Raw genomic sequence first — 21,322 nt, 5'->3', positions numbered from 1 at the left:
TTCAATCCCAATCTCCTGCCCCTGAAAAAAATCATGGAAAATAATTTAGAAAGAGTTATATAAGAGTGAGATTGTGGGGCTGGGTTGTGGCTCAGTGATAGAGTCCTTGCCTTGATCCTCAGCACCATATAAAACATAATAAAGGAATTGTGTCTATCTACAGCTAAAAAAAAATAATAAAAATAAAATTTAAAAAGTGAGATTGTTGCTCATTTCAAAAAGGACTGAGCATATGTAGCCCCTGAGTTTGACATCTAGTATCAAAACAAAACGAAAAACGTTATTTTGTGTCTACATGAAATTTCCTCTTGTTATTTACAAGTTATTGTAGAATTAGAAGAAAGTCTCCTAAGAGAATTGTATTTCCTTAAAATTCTTCATTTTATTGTAACGTTGATGACTGGGCCTTGGTATAAATATCAAAGCCAGAAAAATTAACACCATTTGATTACTACTAATTATAGATCTTACATTTCCTCCCTAATGTCCTTTTTCTGTTTCACATTATGTTTATCTGTCTCATTAATCTCTGAATGACATTTTTTTCCCCTCTGGTGTGATGCTGGGGAATGAATTCTGGGATCTGATACATGCTAGACAAGTGCTCTACCACTGACCTGCACATCCTCTGGTCCTTTTATGATATTGCCTGCTTGTTTCTTATTTATATGATATATTTTCTCTTCATGGATCAGTATATTTTATGGAATGGAATATGTGTCACCTTGAGACTATGCTAGTTACTTTCTTTCCTCAAAGTTTTACCCATTGGCTTTAGTTTTTATTGGTATATATTGTTTCTAACAGTTACTGTGACTTTTCCCTAATGTCGACAGAACTTTTTTAAGGTTTTATTTGTTTTTATGTTACTGGGGATTGAACCTAAAGGCACTTTACCACTGAGCCATACCCCCAAAACTTTGTCTTTTAAGGCAGGGTCTGGCTAATTTCCATAGGGCCTTCTGAAATTGCTAAGACCTCTGGAACTTGTAATACTCCTGTCTCAGTCTCCCGAATTGCTGGGATTATAGGCATGTACCACCAGTCCAGGCAACATTTTAATGGAATGGATATATGAACATATATGAATAAATATTTAATTTATTTATTTTAGTTGATAGACCTTTATTTTTTATTTATATGTGGTGCTGAGAATTGAACCCAGTGCCTCTCTACCACTGAGGCAAGCTCTCTACCATGGAGCCACAACCCCAGCCCCTTAATGGGATATTTTTTTATTGCCCTTTTTATTGTATGTGTTTCCAATGTAACAGTTAAGAAAATTTGGTACTTGGCAAACAGTTCATTAATCTTTTCTCATACCATATGTATTCATACTACTTTCTATTGAATTTTTCATTTGATATATAGCCTTTATTGTGGCCTATTGTATTAGTGAAGTTTTTCCAAAATTAGGAAAGTGTTTTCATGATACTTATAAAATGTATTTATTTTGTTTTTATTGGAGACATTGGAGGAAATTGAAATTGTTAGTCTATCATAGTTAATAGAAATTGTATTTTCAAGTGCCAGTGAAGGGGAACCATGGTTTAAATGGTTGGATACATTTTCTAATTTGAGTGTCACTTTCTGAGCAAATTAAATTTCCATGTTCAGGATTTGGTAGGTGGGGCTTGAAGACACTATGTTTCAGTTAGCTCTGAAAACCACATGTAAATCTTCATGATTCATTGATGGTGGCAAAGCCTAAATCAAATCATGTGAAAATATTTGCAGTCCTTAATTCCATGTTGTGGGAAATATTCAATTGTTCAATTAGGGAACCTGCCTCGGATCTGTTTGGTATATTAAAGATGTGTCACACTAAGTTTTAAAAAACTTCAAATTTTTTTTAAATAGGAATAAAAAAATACGTTGTTGGCCTCATTATCAAGACGTCATCTGATCCAACTTGTGTAGAGGTAAGAGGGTGTTTTTTGAATATTATTTTTGAAAAGATAAAATCATTTAAATATTCTTGACTAGAATTTACTTTATAGATAAACAAACATAGGCATATTTATAGTAAGTATAATCATTGTCTCCCAGAAGGATTTTTTATGCTAATGTTCTTTGACTGTTAAGCCTTCATTAAGCTCTTACTTACTTAATCTGTTCTTTTTCCCTTCCTCAGAAGGAAAAGGTTTATATCGGGAAATTAAATATGATTCTTGTTCAGGTAAGTTTAAACTTTTTTTATCAGAAAGTAAACTATTTTTCTTAGGCATACTATTTGACATAATTTAATACTGTTTTATCAAATGAAGTAGATTGATTTTTTGAAAATAGCATTAGTAACCTAACAACTATAATATTTATAATTTACTAGATAACTTTTGAAGTGCTTAATTGTATGTGTGTGTGTGTATATACACACACACACATGTGTGGTGTGGTAGGAAACATCGAGTATTTTAGTCTTTTCAATTATATTACTGCATTGTGGATTAGACTGTATATTTGAGTGTCTCCGGTTTTCCATATGACTGATGTAATTTTCTCATTTGCTTGGCACTGTATTTTTCCCTTTAATATTTATTTTTTAGCTGTAGTTGTCAATACAATACCTTTATTTTTTTTTAATTTTTATGTGGTGCTGAGGATCAAACCCAGAACCTCGCACGCAGCTCTACCGCTGAGCCATAACCCCAACCCCTATATCAAGCTTTATTCTTATATCTTTGACTTGGTTTTTGACCTTTTTCTAATTCTCCATTAAGTCTTTTCAAACTTACTTTATTGTCTAAATGCAGAATTTTTATATATTTTTTTTACAGCATTGTCACAATACTGTAAGTTTACCACTTACTTGTCATACCAGAGAATCTTTAGAAAAATCCCTAGCTTAATTAGAACAAATTATATCCCATGCTGCTTCTTTTTTTTTTTTCTTTTTCGTTGTAGAGGGACACATATCTTTGTTAATTAATTTGAAGTATTTTGTCAATGGGCCTTTAATATTTATTTTTTTAGGTGTATATGGACACAACACAATGCCTTTATTTTTATGTGGTGCCAAGAATTGAACCTGGGTCCTGCCCGTGCTAGGGGAGCGCTCTACCTCTGAGCCACAATCCCAGCCCTGACAATGGACCTTTAATTAATTCATTTATATGCAGTGCTGAGAATCGAACCCAGGGCCTTACACATACTAGGCAAGGGCTCTGCTGCTGAGCCACCACCCCAGCCCCTATTAATTTATTTTATGTGGTGCTGAGGATCAAACTAGTGCCTCCCCCATGTTAGCAAGTGCTCTGCAACTGAGCTACAGCCCCAGCCTGTAACATCCCATGCTCTTATATAGTCATGTCAAAATGAATCCAGTGTTATTATAACTAACCAGACCCAATTAAAAAATATATATAAAAGATGCACTTAAAAAAAAAATTCCTATGGGCTGGGTTGTAGCTCAGTAGTAGAGCACTTGCCTAACATGTGTGAGGCGCTGGGTTCAATCCTCAGCACCACATAGAAAATACACAGATAAAATAAAGGTATTGTGTTCATCTACAACTAAGATTTTTTTTAAAAAAATCCCTAGCTTATCACATACACAGTACAAACTTAAATCTAATTACGCTTTCTTTTTTTTTTTTTTTTTTTTTTAATTTTTCTTTTTTGAGAGAGAGAACAGATGTGTTAAATCATCTTAGGAGACTCCAAGATGTATAGATGCATAATTCTATGCTGGGGAGTAGTGCATTGGTGGAGTAACTAACTGGTATTTTAGTATTTATCAAGGGACTGGGTTGTGGGTCAGAGATGCAGTTTTTGCTTAGCATATCTAAGACTGTGATGTTGTATATTCCCAAAACAAAAATTTTAAAAATTTCAAGGTTCACATTCCATAAGAGGAGTCTTTCTCAATTTGGGGAGTACACCCAGGAACTCAACATCTACCATGCAGTTAGTTACTCCACCACTGCACTACTCGCCAGCATAGAATTATGCCTTAATCTATACATCTTGGAGTCTCCTAAGGTGATTTAACACATGTTTGTTCAAATGTTGATATTCATACACATTAGAGACAAATGAGACAATAATCGAGCTCAGTCATAGAATGTTTAAGGCAAAGAGAATTTTATCTGTATTTTTTCACCCAGTATGTAGTAATGGGAGTAGCATGTTTTCTGCTTTAATAAAGGGAAAAATGTGGTAAATATTTAATCTCTGCTTTTTAGTATACTGCATGTAAATTCTTTGAAGATTTTACTTGTGTTTGACAAATGAGATAAAGTTCACATTTGTTATTTTAGATACTGAAACAAGAATGGCCCAAGCATTGGCCCACTTTTATCAGTGACATTGTTGGAGCAAGTAGAACCAGTGAAAGTCTTTGTCAGAATAATATGGTGATTCTCAAACTCTTAAGTGAAGAAGTGTTTGATTTCTCTAGTGGACAGATAACGCAAGTGAAAGCAAAGCATTTAAAAGACAGGCAAGTGATACCTTTTCTATGGATTTTCTAATATTATATCACCAGGTTTGGAGACAACTGTGATCTGCAAAGTGTTTTATTACTTGAGGTAGTTTCATAATATAAATTTGAACTGGTCCTAAAGTGGGTATGTTGTAAAATTGACTCATTGAACAGTATGTGAAGTGTTAACAGATGTTGTCCTCCTTCAAGACCTGTTTTATGTGATAACTATTCAATCATAAATTCTAAATAAATGATTTATGTCCACTATCAACTGAATACTTAACTGTTCCTGCTTCTGTGAGTTCCATTTATAGTTAACACTAGGAACGCACCAACTTGTTGGCCTTTAGGATAAATTATAGATATAGCATATTCCTTCCATTTAGTACTTAAAATTTGTTCTTACTACAAAGAATGCGCCAGCAAAATTTAAGTGTTTAAGTCACTAACGTCTTTAATTACCACATTGCTAAACATGTTTCAGTGTTTTCATTGCTATGAAATAATTGTGATCCTTCTCTTGATTCTCTCCCTCCCCCCCCTTTTTAGCATGTGCAATGAGTTCTCACAGATATTTCAGCTGTGTCAGTTTGTGATGGTAAGTGCTTTTAATTTGATTTTATTATTAAATGAATTATGATAGGAAAATAATTACTTACAGAACTGGTTTTGTTACAGGAAAATTCTCAAAATGCTCCACTTGTACATGCAACCTTGGAAACCTTGCTGAGATTTCTGAACTGGATTCCACTGGGATATATATTTGAAACAAAGTTGATCAGCACCTTAATTTATAAGGTACAGTGAATGAATACATTTAAATTAAATTTGTCTAAGTAATTACACATATATCATTTTCTTTTTCTTTTTTTTTTCAAAAATTTATTTTTTAGTTTTAGATGAACACAATATCTTTATCTTACATTTATGTGGTGCTGAGGATCGAAACCAGTGCCTCGCACATATTATGCAAGTGAGTGCTCTATCACTGAGCCACAACCCCAGCCCCTATGTCATTTTCTTTTTTTCTTTTAAAACCCTAACCATCAAACTTAATTTGAGAAGGAAAGGAACTGCTTAAGATTTGGGTATAGTTGCACATGTGTTTGGTTTCATCAATTCAAGAGACTGAGGCAGGAGCATCACAAGTTTGAGGCCAGGCTCAGCAACTTAGTGAGATCCTGTCTTAAAATTTAAAAAATAAATAAAAGGAGTATATCAGACTTAAAATCCAGTGATTTTGTCAGTTATCCACGGAATTTTGTTAATTTCTTATGTTGTCACTGTGTGTGTGTGTGTGTACACACAGGGGATTGGACTTAGGGCACTCAACCACTAAGATATAAGTCACAGAAAAGTGATATTTCAGTGAGATGAAGAGTATATTTTACCTGAAATTTTTAATGAGTCATGTGTAATTCTGTTTTGCATTTATTCCTCTATCGTTAAACACTGTTAACCTAAGAGTGATGTGATAGATGTGATGAATAGTATATTCAATTGGACCTCATAAAAGCAAACTATTGTATCTTATTTGAAATTTGTAGGTTAGGGTATATCCTTTTTTTTTTTTTTTTTTTAGGCTTCTAGTGCTTGCTAAAAATGGTGTACCTTCTCAGCAATAGAAGATAAAACATTTTTCTATACCTTTACTAAATTACCTAGTTACATGTTGACCATCACCTAAAATGCTAAGAAATCCAAAGCGCTGGGTCCTACTTAACTACATAGGAAAGATGTCTGTAAATGTCATATAACAGGTCCTGAAAAGTTTCTAAGCAAATTATTTTTCAGATGTCTAGGTCACATCCAAAAGAAAATATAGGGTACTCTTAAGCATTTATTGTATATTGGGCAGATAGTGAAATTTATTTAAAATATGTACGCAAGGGGCTGGGGTTGGTGGCTAAGTAGTAGAGTGCTCGCCTAGCATGCATGAGGCACACTGGGTTCAATCCTCAGCACTACATAAATGTAAAATAAAGATATTGTGTCCACTTAAAACCAAAAAATTTTTAAAAATAAATATGCAAACTTGCCTAGCATGTGCATGACTCCGGGTTTGATCCACAGCACAGCCAAAAAAAAAAAAAAAAAAACCAGTGAGTTCTAAGGAGGATAATAAAAAATGTGACCACACTATGTGCCTGAGAAGTTGAATAGCTTCAATTTCTATACTTTCTCAGAAGATGACTCTGTGATGTAGGAAATACATATGAAGGTGTTTCAGTGGGTGAGGAGTGTGTGTGTGTATGTGTGCGTGCGCGCATATGCACTCAAAAAACAATAATCCATTTACCTGTTTTTGCTTGTATTGTGTTCCTTATTGTTAGCATCCACCTTTAAGTGTTTTTGTGCTGTTTGATTTTATGCTTCTCCCTTCTTTTGAACTAGTTCCTGAATGTTCCAATGTTTAGAAATGTCTCTCTGAAGTGCCTCACTGAGATTGCTGGTGTGAGTGTAAGCCAATATGAGGAACAATTTGTAACGCTATTTACACTGACGATGATGCAGCTAAAACAGGTAATGCACCACTGTCTGAAAAATAGACTGAACAATTTTAGTATCTTGGAAAACATCTTAGAGAGTGTATATATCAGCTATCATGACTTCATATGTATAAAATATATTGTTATCCCAAATGCTAAGCGATTTATACTTTCTCAGCAATAGAATATAAAAAAGATTTTATATACCTTTACTAATCCTGGTTATGTTGACCATCACATGAAAGCCTAAGAAATGAAGTTCTTGGTTCTATCTTAACTGCGGTGAAATATGTTTGTGTAAAATCAGTAGTCAGGTAGTCAGTCATATACTGTATTACTGATTGTGATCTGAATGGATTATTTTTCTTGGAGAAAAATCAAAATCTAGGTTATAAAAGGAATGGCAGACCTAGGCATTCACTGTATGTTTTGATATTAGCAAGTGGATGTCAGAATCTTAGAACTCTATAATCTCTTTTGTTGTTCTGTAAATTGTATATTGATAGTCTATTTTTCAACTTTCAGATGCTTCCTTTAAATACTAACATTCGACTTGCATACTCAAATGGAAAAGATGATGAGCAGAACTTTATTCAAAATCTCAGTTTATTTCTTTGCACCTTTCTTAAGGAACATGGTCAACTTATAGAAAAAAGATTAAATCTCAGGGAAACACTCATGGAGGTAGGCTTTATGGAACCTTGGTTCCTGAGATTCTCTACATAATACAAACAACTTTTAAAAATATGTGCCTTTCTTCTAAAATGTATGTACCTTTTGAAATTTCTTCTTATCTGTTACTTTACCTCCTCATGATAAATGTTCTCAATTCTGAATTTGTTATGAGGCATTATCCTTTATATCTTACTCTGTGTTCTACATAAAACTAGAACTAAAAATCAAACATTGCTTCTAAGATCAAAAGTCAAAAAACCTTTTTAAGTAATTGAGGTGACTGATACAACAAAAGTTTGGACTAAGTGGTTAGAGTGTTTGCTAAGCGTGTATAAGACCCAGGGTTCCATCCCCATCGTTGCCCTCCCCCCCCCCCCACACACACAATTTAATAAAGTTGTACAATTCTATGGCAGTTTAGTATATTCAAAACGTTGTGTATCCTAAACATTGTTTAGTTTCAGGATATATTCCTTATCTCCAAATGAGACCCTCTTAACAATCATTACTCTGTATTCTGGCAATTGCTTCATAACTTTCTGTCTCTGTGGATTTACCATAGTCTGGTTATTTCATATGTGAATCTCACATGTGGCTTCTTTCACTTTAGAATCATATTTTAAAGATTCCAGTAAACTTTACCTTCCTTCATTCTTCATAATTGAATATTATTCCATTGTATGAGTATACTAAGTTTTGTTTTATCTATCCAGTTTTGATGGACATTGGACTTATTTCTACCTTTTGGTTATTGATTCCAAAGACATTTTTAAAAGGCTTGAGTAAGCTGTATAATGATTAACAACTATTAAAGACATTTTAAAGTATTACAGGGCATGTCTGAAGCAGCATTATTTGCTTCAGAGATGTTATTTAGTTTGATGTTTAATAAAATCTGAGTTGTGCTTTAAAGATTATAGAGTTAGGTTAGTAATGTTTAAGAATTTACTAATTGTGTTGGTCTTACATGTAGGCCCTTCACTATATGTTGTTGGTATCTGAAGTGGAAGAAACCGAAATATTTAAGATTTGTCTCGAGTACTGGAATCATTTGGCAGCTGAACTCTATAGAGAAAGTCCCTTTTCTGCATCTGCTTCTCCGTTACTGTCTGGAAGTCAACATTTTGATGTTCCTCCCAGAAGACAGCTGTATTTGCCCGTGTTATCAAAGGTAACATTAAAGTGATTGGGCGAGTGCTCTTTTTCTTTACTGTAATTACAAAAAGAAAGAATCTTGACTTCTCAGTGAATGTTGAAAGCTAAAGTAGGACAAGGATTGACAGCTTGCAGTTCTAAGCCAGGCCCCATGGCAAAGCTTTGTAATAGGTAGGTAAAGGCAGGAGGATCCCAAATTTGATGCCAGACTTGGCAGTTTAGGATACCCTGTCTCATTGTTTTTTAAAGTTATTTTTTTTTTTTAACTTAAGATTTTTTTTTTAAATATTTTTTTTTTTTTTTAGTTTTTGGCGGACACAACATCTTTGTTTGTATGTGGTGCTGAGGATCGAACCTGGGCCGCACGCATGCCAGGCGAGCGCACTACCGCTTGAGCCACATCCCCAGCCCTAAAAGTGATTATTTTAAGTTGTGTTGATGTAGCTTGGTAATGCTCTCTGAGGCTCAATCCCAAGTAGGGGTTGGGTGGAGGATGTAGTTCTCAAAAGCATGGTCCTTCCAATAGCATTAGCATCATCTATGAATTTATTAATACTGATTCATTACCTACTACCATTCTAGTGAATGAGAACAAGAAACAAGAAGTTTGATTATTTTGAGTTCTTTTAAAACACATGGTTAAATAAGGTTTTGAAAACCATTATTGTAAGGGCTGTGGTGGTGTAGTGTTAGCTCACTGGTAGAGCGTTTGCCTAATGTGTGTGAGGCACTGGGCTTGATCCTTAGCACCACACAAAGGTATAAAAATACATGGACGAGGGGCTGGGGATGTGGCTCAAGCGGTAGCAGGCTCGCCTGGCATGCGTGGGGCCCGGGTTCGATCCTCAGCACCACATACAAACAAAGATGTTGTGTCCACCGAAAACTAAAAAATAAATATTAAAAAATTCTCTCTCACTCTTTTAAAAAAATTTTTTTTAAAAAAAAATACATTGACGGTATTTAGAAAGATCCATTGTAATTTTATTTTATTTTTTTCTGGTACAGTAATTTAAGTCCATGCTTGAAGTTTTTCTATTTCTACATTTGAAGTTGATTTCAAATGTCTAATTTTTCTTGATTGGTTTATTATTCAATAGGTTCGTTTATTGATGGTTAGTCGTATGGCTAAACCAGAGGAAGTATTGGTTGTAGAAAATGATCAGGGAGAAGTTGTGAGAGAATTCATGAAGGATACAGATTCCATAAATTTGTATAAGAATATGAGAGAAACATTAGGTAAGTTACCATTAGTTTCATCATTAGTATTGTGAATGTATTCTTGGGTGGAGAAAACTAGGAAAAATGATGTACTTTCTGAATCTTTCAGTAGGTATCTTTATTAATGTACTATTACTAATGAAAATCCTTTGGTTTGTGGAGTTTTCCTCTTTAAACATTTGGAACTTTTTCTTCTTTGTAGTTTATCTTACTCATCTGGATTATGTAGATACAGAAAGAATAATGACTGAGAAACTTCACAATCAAGTGAATGGTACAGAGTGGTCATGGAAAAATTTGAATACATTGTGTTGGGCAATAGGCTCCATTAGTGGAGCAATGCATGAAGAGGATGAGAAACGATTTCTTGTTACTGTTATAAAGGTATGTGGCAGATATGCATGAAGTAGAACCATTTGATGGGAATATTCTGTTTTGGTAAATGACTAAATTTGTCTTATTTTACAGGATCTATTAGGATTATGTGAACAGAAAAGAGGCAAAGATAATAAAGCTATTATTGCATCAAATATCATGTATATAGTAGGTCAATATCCAAGGTTTTTGAGAGCTCACTGGAAATTTTTGAAGACAGTCGTCAACAAGCTGTTTGAATTCATGCATGGTAAATCTGTTCAGCTTTTCATGTGTTTGATTTAGGTTTTACTTTTGTTGACCAAAATAGATGAATGTTTTTGTCTTGTTAGAGACCCATGATGGAGTCCAGGACATGGCTTGTGACACTTTCATAAAAATAGCTCAGAAATGCCGTAGACATTTTGTTCAGGTTCAAGTTGGAGAAGTAATGCCATTTATTGATGAAATTCTGAACAACATTAACACTATAATTTGTGATCTTCAGCCTCAACAGGTATGTAATGGGCAAATGAACATGTTATTTTTATAAAGTAAGCACTATATATTTATCCCAACCTACTAATGGTTTTAGAAGGAGTGCCATTGTTGAATTCATTTCAAATGTTTTTGTGGTTAAATTTTTACAGGCGGATACATAAACAACAGATTATTAGGCTTTGGCATACATAATATAATCTGTTTCAGTACATTTGTAAATGCTTTGTATGTGGTTTTCCTCAGTGGGCTAAATAAGAATGTGAAAGTAAAACATGTTTGCTTTTTAAAATAGGTTCATACGTTTTATGAAGCTGTGGGATACATGATTGGTGCACAAACAGACCAAACAGTTCAAGAGCATTTGATAGAAAAATATATGTTGCTCCCTAATCAGGTGTGGGATAGTATAATCCAGCAAGCAACCAAAGTAAGTTTTTGTTTATTTTTCTGGAAGTTCAAGTGGAATTGAAGATGACTAATATTTGTTTTATCCTGTTTTGATCACAAGATGAGAAGATTAACTAATAAATACTTTGGGGGGACTAGGGATTAAAGGTAGTACCTATGCATATAAAGAACACACTCTGCCAGTTAGCTATGCCTCCATCCCCAGTAATGAAGACTTCTGGGTTGTTTTTTTTTCCAGTTGTTGTTTTATATCAGAAATAATAAATAGGGTGGTGCTTTTGCATAAGGGAAGTATTGTGGGTGTCTGGCTTTAAATCTTAATAATTACAATGACAATTCTTCTTTCCACCTATTACAGAATGTGGATATACTGAAAGATCCTGAAACAGTCAAGCAGCTTGGTAGCATATTAAAAACAAATGTGAGAGCCTGCAAAGCTGTTGGACATCCCTTTGTAATTCAGCTTGGAAGAATTTATTTAGATATGCTTAATGTATATAAGTGCCTCAGTGAAAATATTTCTGCAGCTATCCAGGCTAATGGTGGGTAACTCTGAATTATTATAGAATGATAAGAATGCTATGTAACAAGTCAGTTCTTTCACTGCTTTAGGTTAAACTTCATTATTTCTCACAGACCTGTATCAACTTTCTGAAGTCCTAGATGACCCTAGACATTTTCTAAACAATTGTATGCCCTTTGCTCTGGGGGTATAAGCTTAATGCTTGTAGCCACTTGGCATGCACAAGGTCCTAGGGTGATCCCCTGTTCCCTTCCCCCATTCTTAGCCATGAACCTTGTCTTAAAAGTTTATTTTCCAGTAAACTCTGTACTTTTGGCTTAAAATTTTTATGTTAAACAGAAAGTAATGGCATTGCAAAAACCCTTAATTATTAATTTCAGATTAGATTCTAATTGATCCTATTTTTTAGGCGAGATGGTTACAAAGCAACCACTGATTAGAAGTATGAGAACAGTAAAAAGGGAAACCTTAAAGTTAATATCTGGTTGGGTAAGCCGATCCAATGATCCACAGATGGTAAGTAAAACTTGTTTTGATGGCTTTTATGTTACAATACTATGCTCAACCTCCCCCCAAATCTGTTCATCAGTAAGAGAAAGTATGAAAGAGTGGTGATAATAAAACAAGATAACTGAGAATGGGTTATTGTTTGGTTCCCATGGACAAGGGAGGTTTGATTAATGAATCTTGGATGCAGTTTTTGTGTTCCCCATGATGGAGCAATTTATATAGCTGCATAACTATCATTTATTTGTTTTGTAATTGAGTATACACATCGAAGATTTAATCTCATGTGATATCCAGGAACTGAAATAGCTTTGAGAAATTAAAACTGGCCTCATATGCCTCAACTTGGAAATATGTGAATTATTCTTAGGTATTGTTATGTGTTTTTCTTCATTTGAGCCTTGCGTAATTACCAAAACATCCTATCCCGTTACAGTTACTATTTCAATGGTGGTTAACAAAAAGTGTGCTGTATACTTTAATACTTTGGAAATTTCATATTGTTCTTTATGAGGATTTATTTTTCAAGAAACTTATTTGAAACAATTCTTAAGGTTGTTAACAAAAATTGAAATATGTATTGTGTGATCAAAACTGTATTAAGTGCTGAGGATGTTTAGCTCGGTGTTAAAGAAATTGCCTAGCATAGGCAAGCCCTTGGCCTTAGGTACTGTCACCAACAACAGAAAATTGCAGGTAAAAGATGAGTTCAAAGAAATTTTGAAAATGATAATTTATAGTAGCTTGGGCAAATTTCAGTAATACTGTGAGTTGAACCCTGGCGGGGCCTAGGCAGCCAGTTCCTTTACCACTGAACTTGGAACCCTACCTTTTTTTCAGATGGGGTTTGCTAGGTTGTCCAGGCTGCCACATCCAGCAAATTTTAACAGACTCATATTGTGTATTGTAGGACATTAATAATAGTCCTTTGGGGGGATTGGGGGATAACCCGGGATTGAACCCAAGGGTGCTCAACCACTGAACCACATCTCCAGCTGAGTAGTTCTTAGGACCTTACCTCTGAGGCTGGCTTGGAGTTCATGATTCTTCTGCCTCACCCTGTTAAGCCACTGGGATTACAAGTGTTCACCAACCACTGTCTCCAGTTTACTAATAGTCTTCTTAAATGAAATATGGTTTATTTATTTTATGTGACGTACAGAATGTATTTTGTGTGTGTGTGGTTGTGGTGCTGGGGATTGAACCCAGGGCCTTCTGCATGTTAGGCAAACACTCTACCAACTGAACTATATCCCCTGCCCCCAGAATCTATTTTTTACAAAAAGAAAAGTTTGGCACAGTTATAGGATTTTTTTTTTTAAGGTATTGGTATTAATCCAGGGGCATTTAGCCACTGAGCTACATCTCCAGCCTTTTTTTGTTAGTTATTTTTGAGACAGGTCTTGCTGTGTTGCTCAGGGCCTCACTCAGTTGCTGAGGCTTACTGAACTTTCAACTTTCTTGCCTCAGCCTCCTGAGCTACTGGAATTCTAGGTGTGCATCACTACACCCAACTCCAGTTCTTTTTCTAAAAATGTATGGTGGTTATCTTTTGTTTTTTAAAATACTTATTAATTTGCATACATTGATGTGTCTTCTAGAGGTTTAGTATGATTCTTGGAGCTTGCAGATATTAATCCATTTAAGAAACAGGTAAATTAGATGCTCTGATTTTAATTTACTTATATATTATTCCTAGAATCCTGGTCCTGTCCTAACTCGGGGCCAATAACTAAATTTTTCTGCATCACTTTTCTTATTATAGAATAGATTTGAACCATACTGTGTCTAAGAGCCTTTCCAGTTTTAATTTTGATTTTTCTGGTCTCTCCTGCTAAAAACAAAAGGGAATAGAGGTATAGCCTAGTAGTAGAACATTTATATAGCATGATGCCTAAGGCTCTGGGTTCAATACCCTGTACCCCCACCCTCACCCCAGTTTACCAGAATGAAAAGAAACTTTTTTTTTTTTAGTGTAGAAAAACTTACTAAAAACACAGGATTTCCATTTTCAGCAGATAATCAACCTAAGTCTTAAAAAACTGTTTATAATGATAAGTACCTAGATTAAAACTTGGAAGTTTTTTTCCCCCCTCAACAGGTAGCTGAAAATTTTGTTCCTCCTCTGTTGGATGCAGTTCTCATTGATTACCAGAGAAATGTCCCAGCTGCTAGAGAACCGGAAGTGCTTAGTACCATGGCCATTATTGTCAACAAGTTAGGGGGACATATAACAGCTGAGATACCTCAAATATTTGATGCTGTTTTTGAATGCACATTGAATATGATAAATAAGGTATGTGATTTATATTTTAATTAGATAATTGGAAATACTGGAATATTTGCTCAATTCTTAAATATGTAAGTGGTATTTCTGAGTGTAGCATCATTTTCAGGACTCAAAATTAAACATTTTAACGTCCAGGTCAGGGTAATGTTGTTGTTTTGTTTAATGTATACAAAATCTTGGTAACAACCAAGGATAGGCCTGGGGAGGTAGCTCAGTAGTACAGCTCTTAACTAACATTCATGAGTCCTGGGTTTGATTCCTCAGTACCACCAAAAGAAAAATACTGTCTATGTGGAAAGAGGTGGGTAAGGGCTGGGGCTGTAGCTCAGTGATTTAGCACTTTCCTAGCACATGTGAGACACTGGGTTTGATCCTCAGCACCACATAAAAACAAATAAAATTATGTCTGTGTATAGCCTGTATATATGATAACACCTAGGAATTAGTGATGAAAACTCAAGGAATGTCTGATATTCTTTTAAGAAGGTTGTTAACCCTGAAAGAAAAGTTGGATGTCCTGTTTCAGCTTCCCAAATTATTAGGATTACAGGTGTGTGCCATCATGCCCAACCAAATTACACAGGCTTTGATGAATTTGCTGTATGAGTATGTGAGCCTTCTAAGTTCATTAAATCTACTTCATGTGTGTGGTAGGCATAGTTTTACCACCCTTGAATGGTGGGTTCTATTTGCTTTGGATTTACCATTGTGAGGCATTTTTTCTTATGGGATCCGTTGATAACTCAGCAGTTATATTGAAGTAAGCCTTTCCCTTTCCCTCCAGTCTCACATAAATAAAGCATTAAAATGTTAACTTTGTTCCCATCCCTTATTTTTAGGACTTTGAAGAATATCCTGAACACAGAACGAACTTTTTCTTACTTCTTCAGGCTGTAAATTCTCATTGTTTCCCAGCCTTCCTAGCTATTCCACCAACACAGTTTAAACTTGTTTTGGATTCCATTATTTGGGCTTTCAAACACACGATGAGGAATGTTGCAGATACAGGTAAATACACAGAAAAAGTATACTTAGATTCGATTCAAATTCTTTACAGGAGATTCCCCTTCATCTACTGTTTCGGTGCTCAAGGTTTTCCTGAAATCAATCAAGATCCTAAAATATTAAATGGAAATTTTTCAGAAATAAATTCATTAGTTTTAATGAATAGTTTTTAACTTCGTAGCATAGTGAAATCTTCTGAGCTGCCTGGAATAGTTCATCCCTTTAGCATATGCATACTCCATATGTACTGCCAAAAGTGTCTGATAATATGTCATTAATCTCTTACTCTGCCTGGTTTATAAATTAAATTTAGATATGTGTAGGAGAGAACATAATGTATACAGTGTTCAGTATTTTCTTGGTGTCAGGTTCCCACTGTGGTCCTTGAAGCATCATCTCCTATGACAAGGGAGATTGTCTGATAAAATATAAATAGTTAATAGTTGTAAATAGGTTAGTGTCACTTCATTTGTCTTGATTTTATTTTTGCCATTTTTATTATTTTTTACATGACAGAGGAGTGCACTACAACTCATGTTATACATATAGAGCATATTTTTTCATTTCTCTGGCTATACAAAAATGTATTCACACCAATTCATGTCTTCTTAACATGTCCTTTTGGATAATGGTGTTCATCACATTTCACCATGGTTTCTAATGCCCTTCCCCTCCCACCCCTCTGCCCTATGTGTGGGTGTCTAAAAGTAGTTTAATCAACTATTGTAAAGCTTAAGTCCCTAGGCAAAATTGAGTTGTGCCAAGAAGGACCTAGGTATGGGTAGGGAGAACATCACTTAGACTTAGTTCCATATCCTCAGTAGTGGTTTTTTCCTTTTCTCATATATGCTTTTTCTCTATAACACTTAGGATCAGCTAGGGCGAGTGAAAGAATATTCTGGCAATGTAGGTTTTTATTTGTTTTAAAATAGTAATTTCATGTAACAGTGAATTCCACACCTAACTTTGCTACCTGTTTTAGGGAGTATATGTGTATTCAGCTGAGATTTCAGAAGTAGTAAGAAGGTTAGGGATGGTCTTACTTTATAGTCTCAAAAGTAAGCCAGCTTTCAATGTAGTTGTACTCCATTGCTGGTTCACAATTAAATTGAAGTACATAATTTTTAGTCCTCAATAGAAGAGGGGAGAATAAACTTGGAATGATTGTTTATTGGTTGGTAATGATTTTACATTGGTCTTTCTCTTTCAGGCTTACAGATACTTTTTACACTCTTACAAAATGTTGCACAAGAAGAAGCTGCAGCTCAGAGTTTCTATCAAACTTATTTTTGTGATATTCTGCAGCATATCTTTTCTGTTGTGACAGACACCTCACATACTGCTGGTAGGAATTTAAACTTGTTAAAATGTTAAGTGTTCTACTTGTTAAATTTCATCTGAGTTAATGATTTTCTTCTCATCAACAGGTTTAACAATGCATGCATCAATTCTTGCATATATGTTTAATTTGGTTGAAGAAGGAAAAATAAGTACACCACTAAACCCTGGAAATCCTGTTAACAACCAAATGTTTATTCAGGAATATGTGGCTAATCTCCTTAAGTCTGCATTCCCTCATCTACAAGAGTAAATTATTTTTATAAATACTACATTGTTTGAGTTTTAAAATTGTTTTGGTAGGATATTGGGGATTACAACTTACAGTTGAGGTCGTAACTCAGTGGTAGAGTGCTTGCCTACAATGTGCATGGCCATGGGTTCAATCCCAGTAAATAATTTTAAGAGTAATTTTGTAAACTTCTAATGCTTGGGGGTTTGGGGTTTTGTTGTTGTTGTTGTTGCTTATTTGTTTTAATATTATTTAATGATTTAATGCTCTTTTTTGTTTGTTTTTTGTAGTGCTCAAGTAAAGCTATTTGTGACAGGGCTTTTCAGCTTAAATCAGGATATTCCTGCTTTCAAGGAACATCTAAGGGATTTCTTAGTACAGATAAAGGTACGTAATTATTTGCAGTTAAATATTAATGCTTAGTGCAATTAATTGTATCAGAATTAGTAACTTAATTCACAATGTGTAAAACAGGTGTGCTTTTTAAAAATGTACTACTGGGGCTAGGCACGGTAGTCCCAGCAGCTTGGTAGTAGTAGGCTAAGGCAGGAGGATCGAGATTTCAAAGCCAGCTTCAGCAACAGTGAGGCACTAAGCAACTCAGACCCTAACTCTAAATAAAATACAAAGTCGGGCTGTGGATGGGCACAGTGGTTAAGCACCCCTGGGTTCAAACCCTAGTACCAAAGAAAGTCGGTATCATAGGATGTTCAGTATTTTTTCTTCAAAATGCATTTATTGTGTTGGAGGTTCTATCTTTTTTATCCCTCACTCCACAGTCAAGATTCTTATTATCTTCCAACTCAGCCTCTTTAATGGCTCAAACTGTAAGGAAGTACCCTCTTTCCTGACTCAATTAGTTTTGTTGCTGTAGAGAGTGTACAGAATGTGATAATTACCTGAAGCCCAGTTGTGGAACCCAAGAATATAAACAAACTTGGTTTTACCACTATCATTAACCTTAGGAGAAACGCCTTTCTTAATATTGTTGCATCTGAAGAATATTTAATATTTGGGATCATGCTGTACCTACCTTGTAACCTCTTTATTTCCAACAACATTGGGTTTAACTCAGTTATATAGTATTGTATTAATGTACTAGAGCTTAAAACCCAGTTAATATGTTATGTTAATGTTTCTACTTTTTTCACAGGAATTTGCAGGTGAAGACACATCTGATCTGTTTTTGGAAGAAAGAGAAACAGCCCTTCGACAGGCCCAGGAAGAGAAACATAAACTTCAAATGTCTGTCCCTGGCATCCTTAATCCACATGAAATTCCAGAAGAAATGTGTGATTAAAATCTGAAGTCATGCTAGGTTTTTTCCTCTTCAACTCTTGTTGGCAGACAAGAATAGTATCTGGATATTTGTCGACCAAAATGATGCCAATTTGTAAATTAAAATGTCACCTAGTGGCCCTTTTTCTTATGTGTTTTTTGTATAAGAAATTTTCTGTGAAATATCCTTCCATTGTTTAAGCTTTTGTTTTGGTCATCTTTATTTAGTTTGCATGAAGTTGAAAATTAAGGCATTTTTTAAAAATTTTACTTCATGCCCATTTTGTGGCAGGGCTTGGGGGGAAGATAAAAATTCAATTTGAACATATACTTGTAAATTCTAATGCAAAATTATACAATTTTTCTTGTAAACAATACCAATTTTAATTAGGGAGCATTTTCTTTTAGCCTGTTTTTCAGTCTAGGAGAAAAGGTAATGAGTAAAACAAATTGCGTTGTTAAAAGGATTATAGTGCTGCATTGTCTGAAGTTAGCACCTCTTGGACTGAATCGTCTGTCTAGACTACATGTATTACAAGTCTGTATGGCAAGTTTGCAGCAAGATCATGTGCATATCATCCCATTGTAAAGCAACTTCAAAAAATATGGGAACACAGTTAGTTATTTTTACACAGTTCTTTTTGTTTTTGTGTGTGTGTGCTGTCGCTTGTCGACAACAGCTTTTTGTTTTCCTCAATGAGGAGTGTTGCTCATTTGTGAGCCTTCATTAACTCAAAGTGAAATGGTTAAAAATATTTATCCTGTTAGAATAGTCTGCATCTTTTTAACAACTCATTAAAAAAAAACAAAACAGAACTCTGGCTTTTGAGATGACTTATACTAATTTACATTGTTTACCAAGCTGTAGTGCTTTAAGAACACTACTTTAAAAAAGCAAAATAAACTTGGTTTACATTTATTTTCCCTTTATTGACTCAAAATTATTCTTGTATTAATGGATGTGGTTTTAAGATTTCTAAGGTTTAGTCTTGAGGGCTGGGGTTGTGGCTCAGTGGTAGAATGCTTGCCTAGCATGTGTGGGGCCCTGGGTTCAATCCTTGGCACCACATGAAGATAAATATATTGTGTCCATCTACAACTAAAAAATAATTAAAAAAATAAAAGTGTAAGTCTTGAGCCTTTCAAATGGTGGGAGAAGTAGGAGCAGTGGCTCATGTTTCTAATCCTAGCAATATGGATTCTGTCTTTAAAAGGACCAGGGATGCTGGGCTTTGTGGTGCACACCTGTAATCCCAGCAGTTTGGGAGGCTAAGGCAGGAGGATCACGAATTCAAAGCCAGCCTTAGCAAAAGTGAGGCGTTAAGCAACTCAGATCCTGTCTCTAAATAAAATTCAGGATAGGGCTGGGGATGGGTCAGTGCTCCTAAGTTCAATCCTCAGTAAAACCCCCATCCCAAGAAAAAGGAGGGGACCAGGCAGGAATGTAGTTCAGTGATAAGCATCTCCAGGTTCAACTTCTAATACCCAAGAAATATAACGTCAAACCAACTTTGAATTAGGTTTAATTTTTTTTTTTTTTTAATTCTTGTTGCAAACAGTGGTTTTTCCATTGGTATCTCAGATGATCCCCTCCTCAGCCTCAGTGTCTTGTTGAATAGAAATAGCCGACCTATCCTCTAGCTCTTGAACTCTTGCTTTGGGTATTGTAAGAGACCAAGTTTTGGCTTGAGAACCACAATGGTCCACATTGGTTTTGAAAGGATTGGCACTAGCAACTCAACTAGTTCCAGGAACAAGTTAGTGTTTTTTCTAAGGCTCCAACCCAGGACCTTACAAATGGGGTGGAGGGAGTGCTCTACCTGAGTTATACCCCAGCTCCAAGTGTGTGCATTGAACTCAACCAAGGTGGTTGCAGTTACAAACAAGATTAGAATCATTTCTTGAAGTTTTAAGATTTCTAAGATACTTAGCTGGGCCTGGAGATGTGTATCTTTATAATCCTGGCTACATGCAAAACAAGAATGACAAGTTCAAGGCCATCCTGAGACCCTGGCTCAGAGTTTAAAGGAAAAGGCTTGGAATGAAGTTCAGTGGTAAAGCGCTTGCCTAGCAGGCTTGAGTCCAGATAAGATAGTGTGTTCTCTTTGTCAGGTGCTTCAAATGGTGAAGGCAGTCAAAGTCATTCTAGATTTTTTTACTTTGTTTTTTAAGGTACTCTGGGTTGGACCTAGGGGTGTTGAACCATATAGAGTCACATCATCAACCCTTTTTATATTTTGATAAAGGGTCTCAATAGGTTGCTTAGGGTCTTGCTAGAGCTGACTTCAAACTCCATGTCCTGCCTCCCAAGTCACTGGGATTACAGTTATGCTCCACCACCCCATCCATCCAAATAATAAACAGGGTTATTGGTGTAGATGGAACATATTTACCTGGGTTTCATACTCCAAACCTCAGAGAAAAAAAAATGGGGGTCAGGAGTTGAATTTGGTGTGCATAATGGGTTATCTTCCACGAAAGTGGTCAGCTGAGTGGTGGTGTTTTTGTTGGTTACTGGTGCCCTACCAAAATTTCCTCAGCCCTTTTTGTATTTTTGAGACAGGGTCTCTGTAAGCTTCTGAGGGCCTCACTAAATCACTGAGGCTGGCCTTGAATTTGTGATCCTTCTGTCTCAGCCTGGTGCATCTGTGGGATTTTAGGTCTGCACCACTGTGTCTGGCTGAATTCATTCATTGTGAAGCTGTGTCAGGATGAGGAAAGTTTTATGGAAATTTTCAGTCAGGGAAGTTTTGACTGGTTTTGGTTGTGTTCAGAAGCCCCCGAAAATTTATGAAGCTGGTGGTGTATAGAGTACCTGACTAGCTTATCTAAAGGCTATATATAGTTATTAATTTTGTAAACAGTACTTGTGTACTTGTCCCCATTTATTCCATTTGTACTTTGTGGGATACATCCTCAG

At 35.3% G+C, this 21,322-nt stretch overlaps 1 protein-coding gene across 2 annotated transcripts in view; it reads left to right on the top strand.

Moving 5' to 3' along the window:
- Positions 1 to 19,321, top strand: part of Xpo1 (exportin 1) — a 40,648-nt gene extending 21,327 nt beyond the window's left edge. For both annotated transcript variants that reach the window (XM_027934384.2, XM_071601617.1), the window contains 21 exons: positions 1,861 to 1,922; positions 2,135 to 2,179; positions 4,260 to 4,441; positions 4,976 to 5,024; positions 5,105 to 5,224; positions 6,821 to 6,949; positions 7,441 to 7,599; positions 8,564 to 8,761; positions 9,846 to 9,984; positions 10,169 to 10,350; positions 10,435 to 10,591; positions 10,674 to 10,837; positions 11,114 to 11,248; positions 11,588 to 11,771; positions 12,162 to 12,268; positions 14,361 to 14,555; positions 15,389 to 15,557; positions 16,765 to 16,899; positions 16,982 to 17,141; positions 17,415 to 17,511; positions 18,278 to 19,321. In XM_027934384.2, the coding sequence (XP_027790185.1) occupies positions 1,861 to 1,922; positions 2,135 to 2,179; positions 4,260 to 4,441; positions 4,976 to 5,024; positions 5,105 to 5,224; positions 6,821 to 6,949; positions 7,441 to 7,599; positions 8,564 to 8,761; positions 9,846 to 9,984; positions 10,169 to 10,350; positions 10,435 to 10,591; positions 10,674 to 10,837; positions 11,114 to 11,248; positions 11,588 to 11,771; positions 12,162 to 12,268; positions 14,361 to 14,555; positions 15,389 to 15,557; positions 16,765 to 16,899; positions 16,982 to 17,141; positions 17,415 to 17,511; positions 18,278 to 18,424 (2,915 nt within the window). In that variant the 3' untranslated portion in view covers positions 18,425 to 19,321. The remainder of the gene's footprint in view (positions 1 to 1,860; positions 1,923 to 2,134; positions 2,180 to 4,259; positions 4,442 to 4,975; positions 5,025 to 5,104; positions 5,225 to 6,820; positions 6,950 to 7,440; positions 7,600 to 8,563; positions 8,762 to 9,845; positions 9,985 to 10,168; positions 10,351 to 10,434; positions 10,592 to 10,673; positions 10,838 to 11,113; positions 11,249 to 11,587; positions 11,772 to 12,161; positions 12,269 to 14,360; positions 14,556 to 15,388; positions 15,558 to 16,764; positions 16,900 to 16,981; positions 17,142 to 17,414; positions 17,512 to 18,277) is intronic.
- Positions 19,322 to 21,322: the final 2,001 nt, after the last annotated feature.

Source organism: Marmota flaviventris, chromosome 14 (assembly GCF_047511675.1).
Source record: "Marmota flaviventris isolate mMarFla1 chromosome 14, mMarFla1.hap1, whole genome shotgun sequence".
Lineage (NCBI taxonomy): Eukaryota > Metazoa > Chordata > Mammalia > Rodentia > Sciuridae > Marmota > Marmota flaviventris.
Note: the sequence above shows the minus strand (reverse complement) of the source record. Positions and strands in the feature narration are given on the sequence as shown.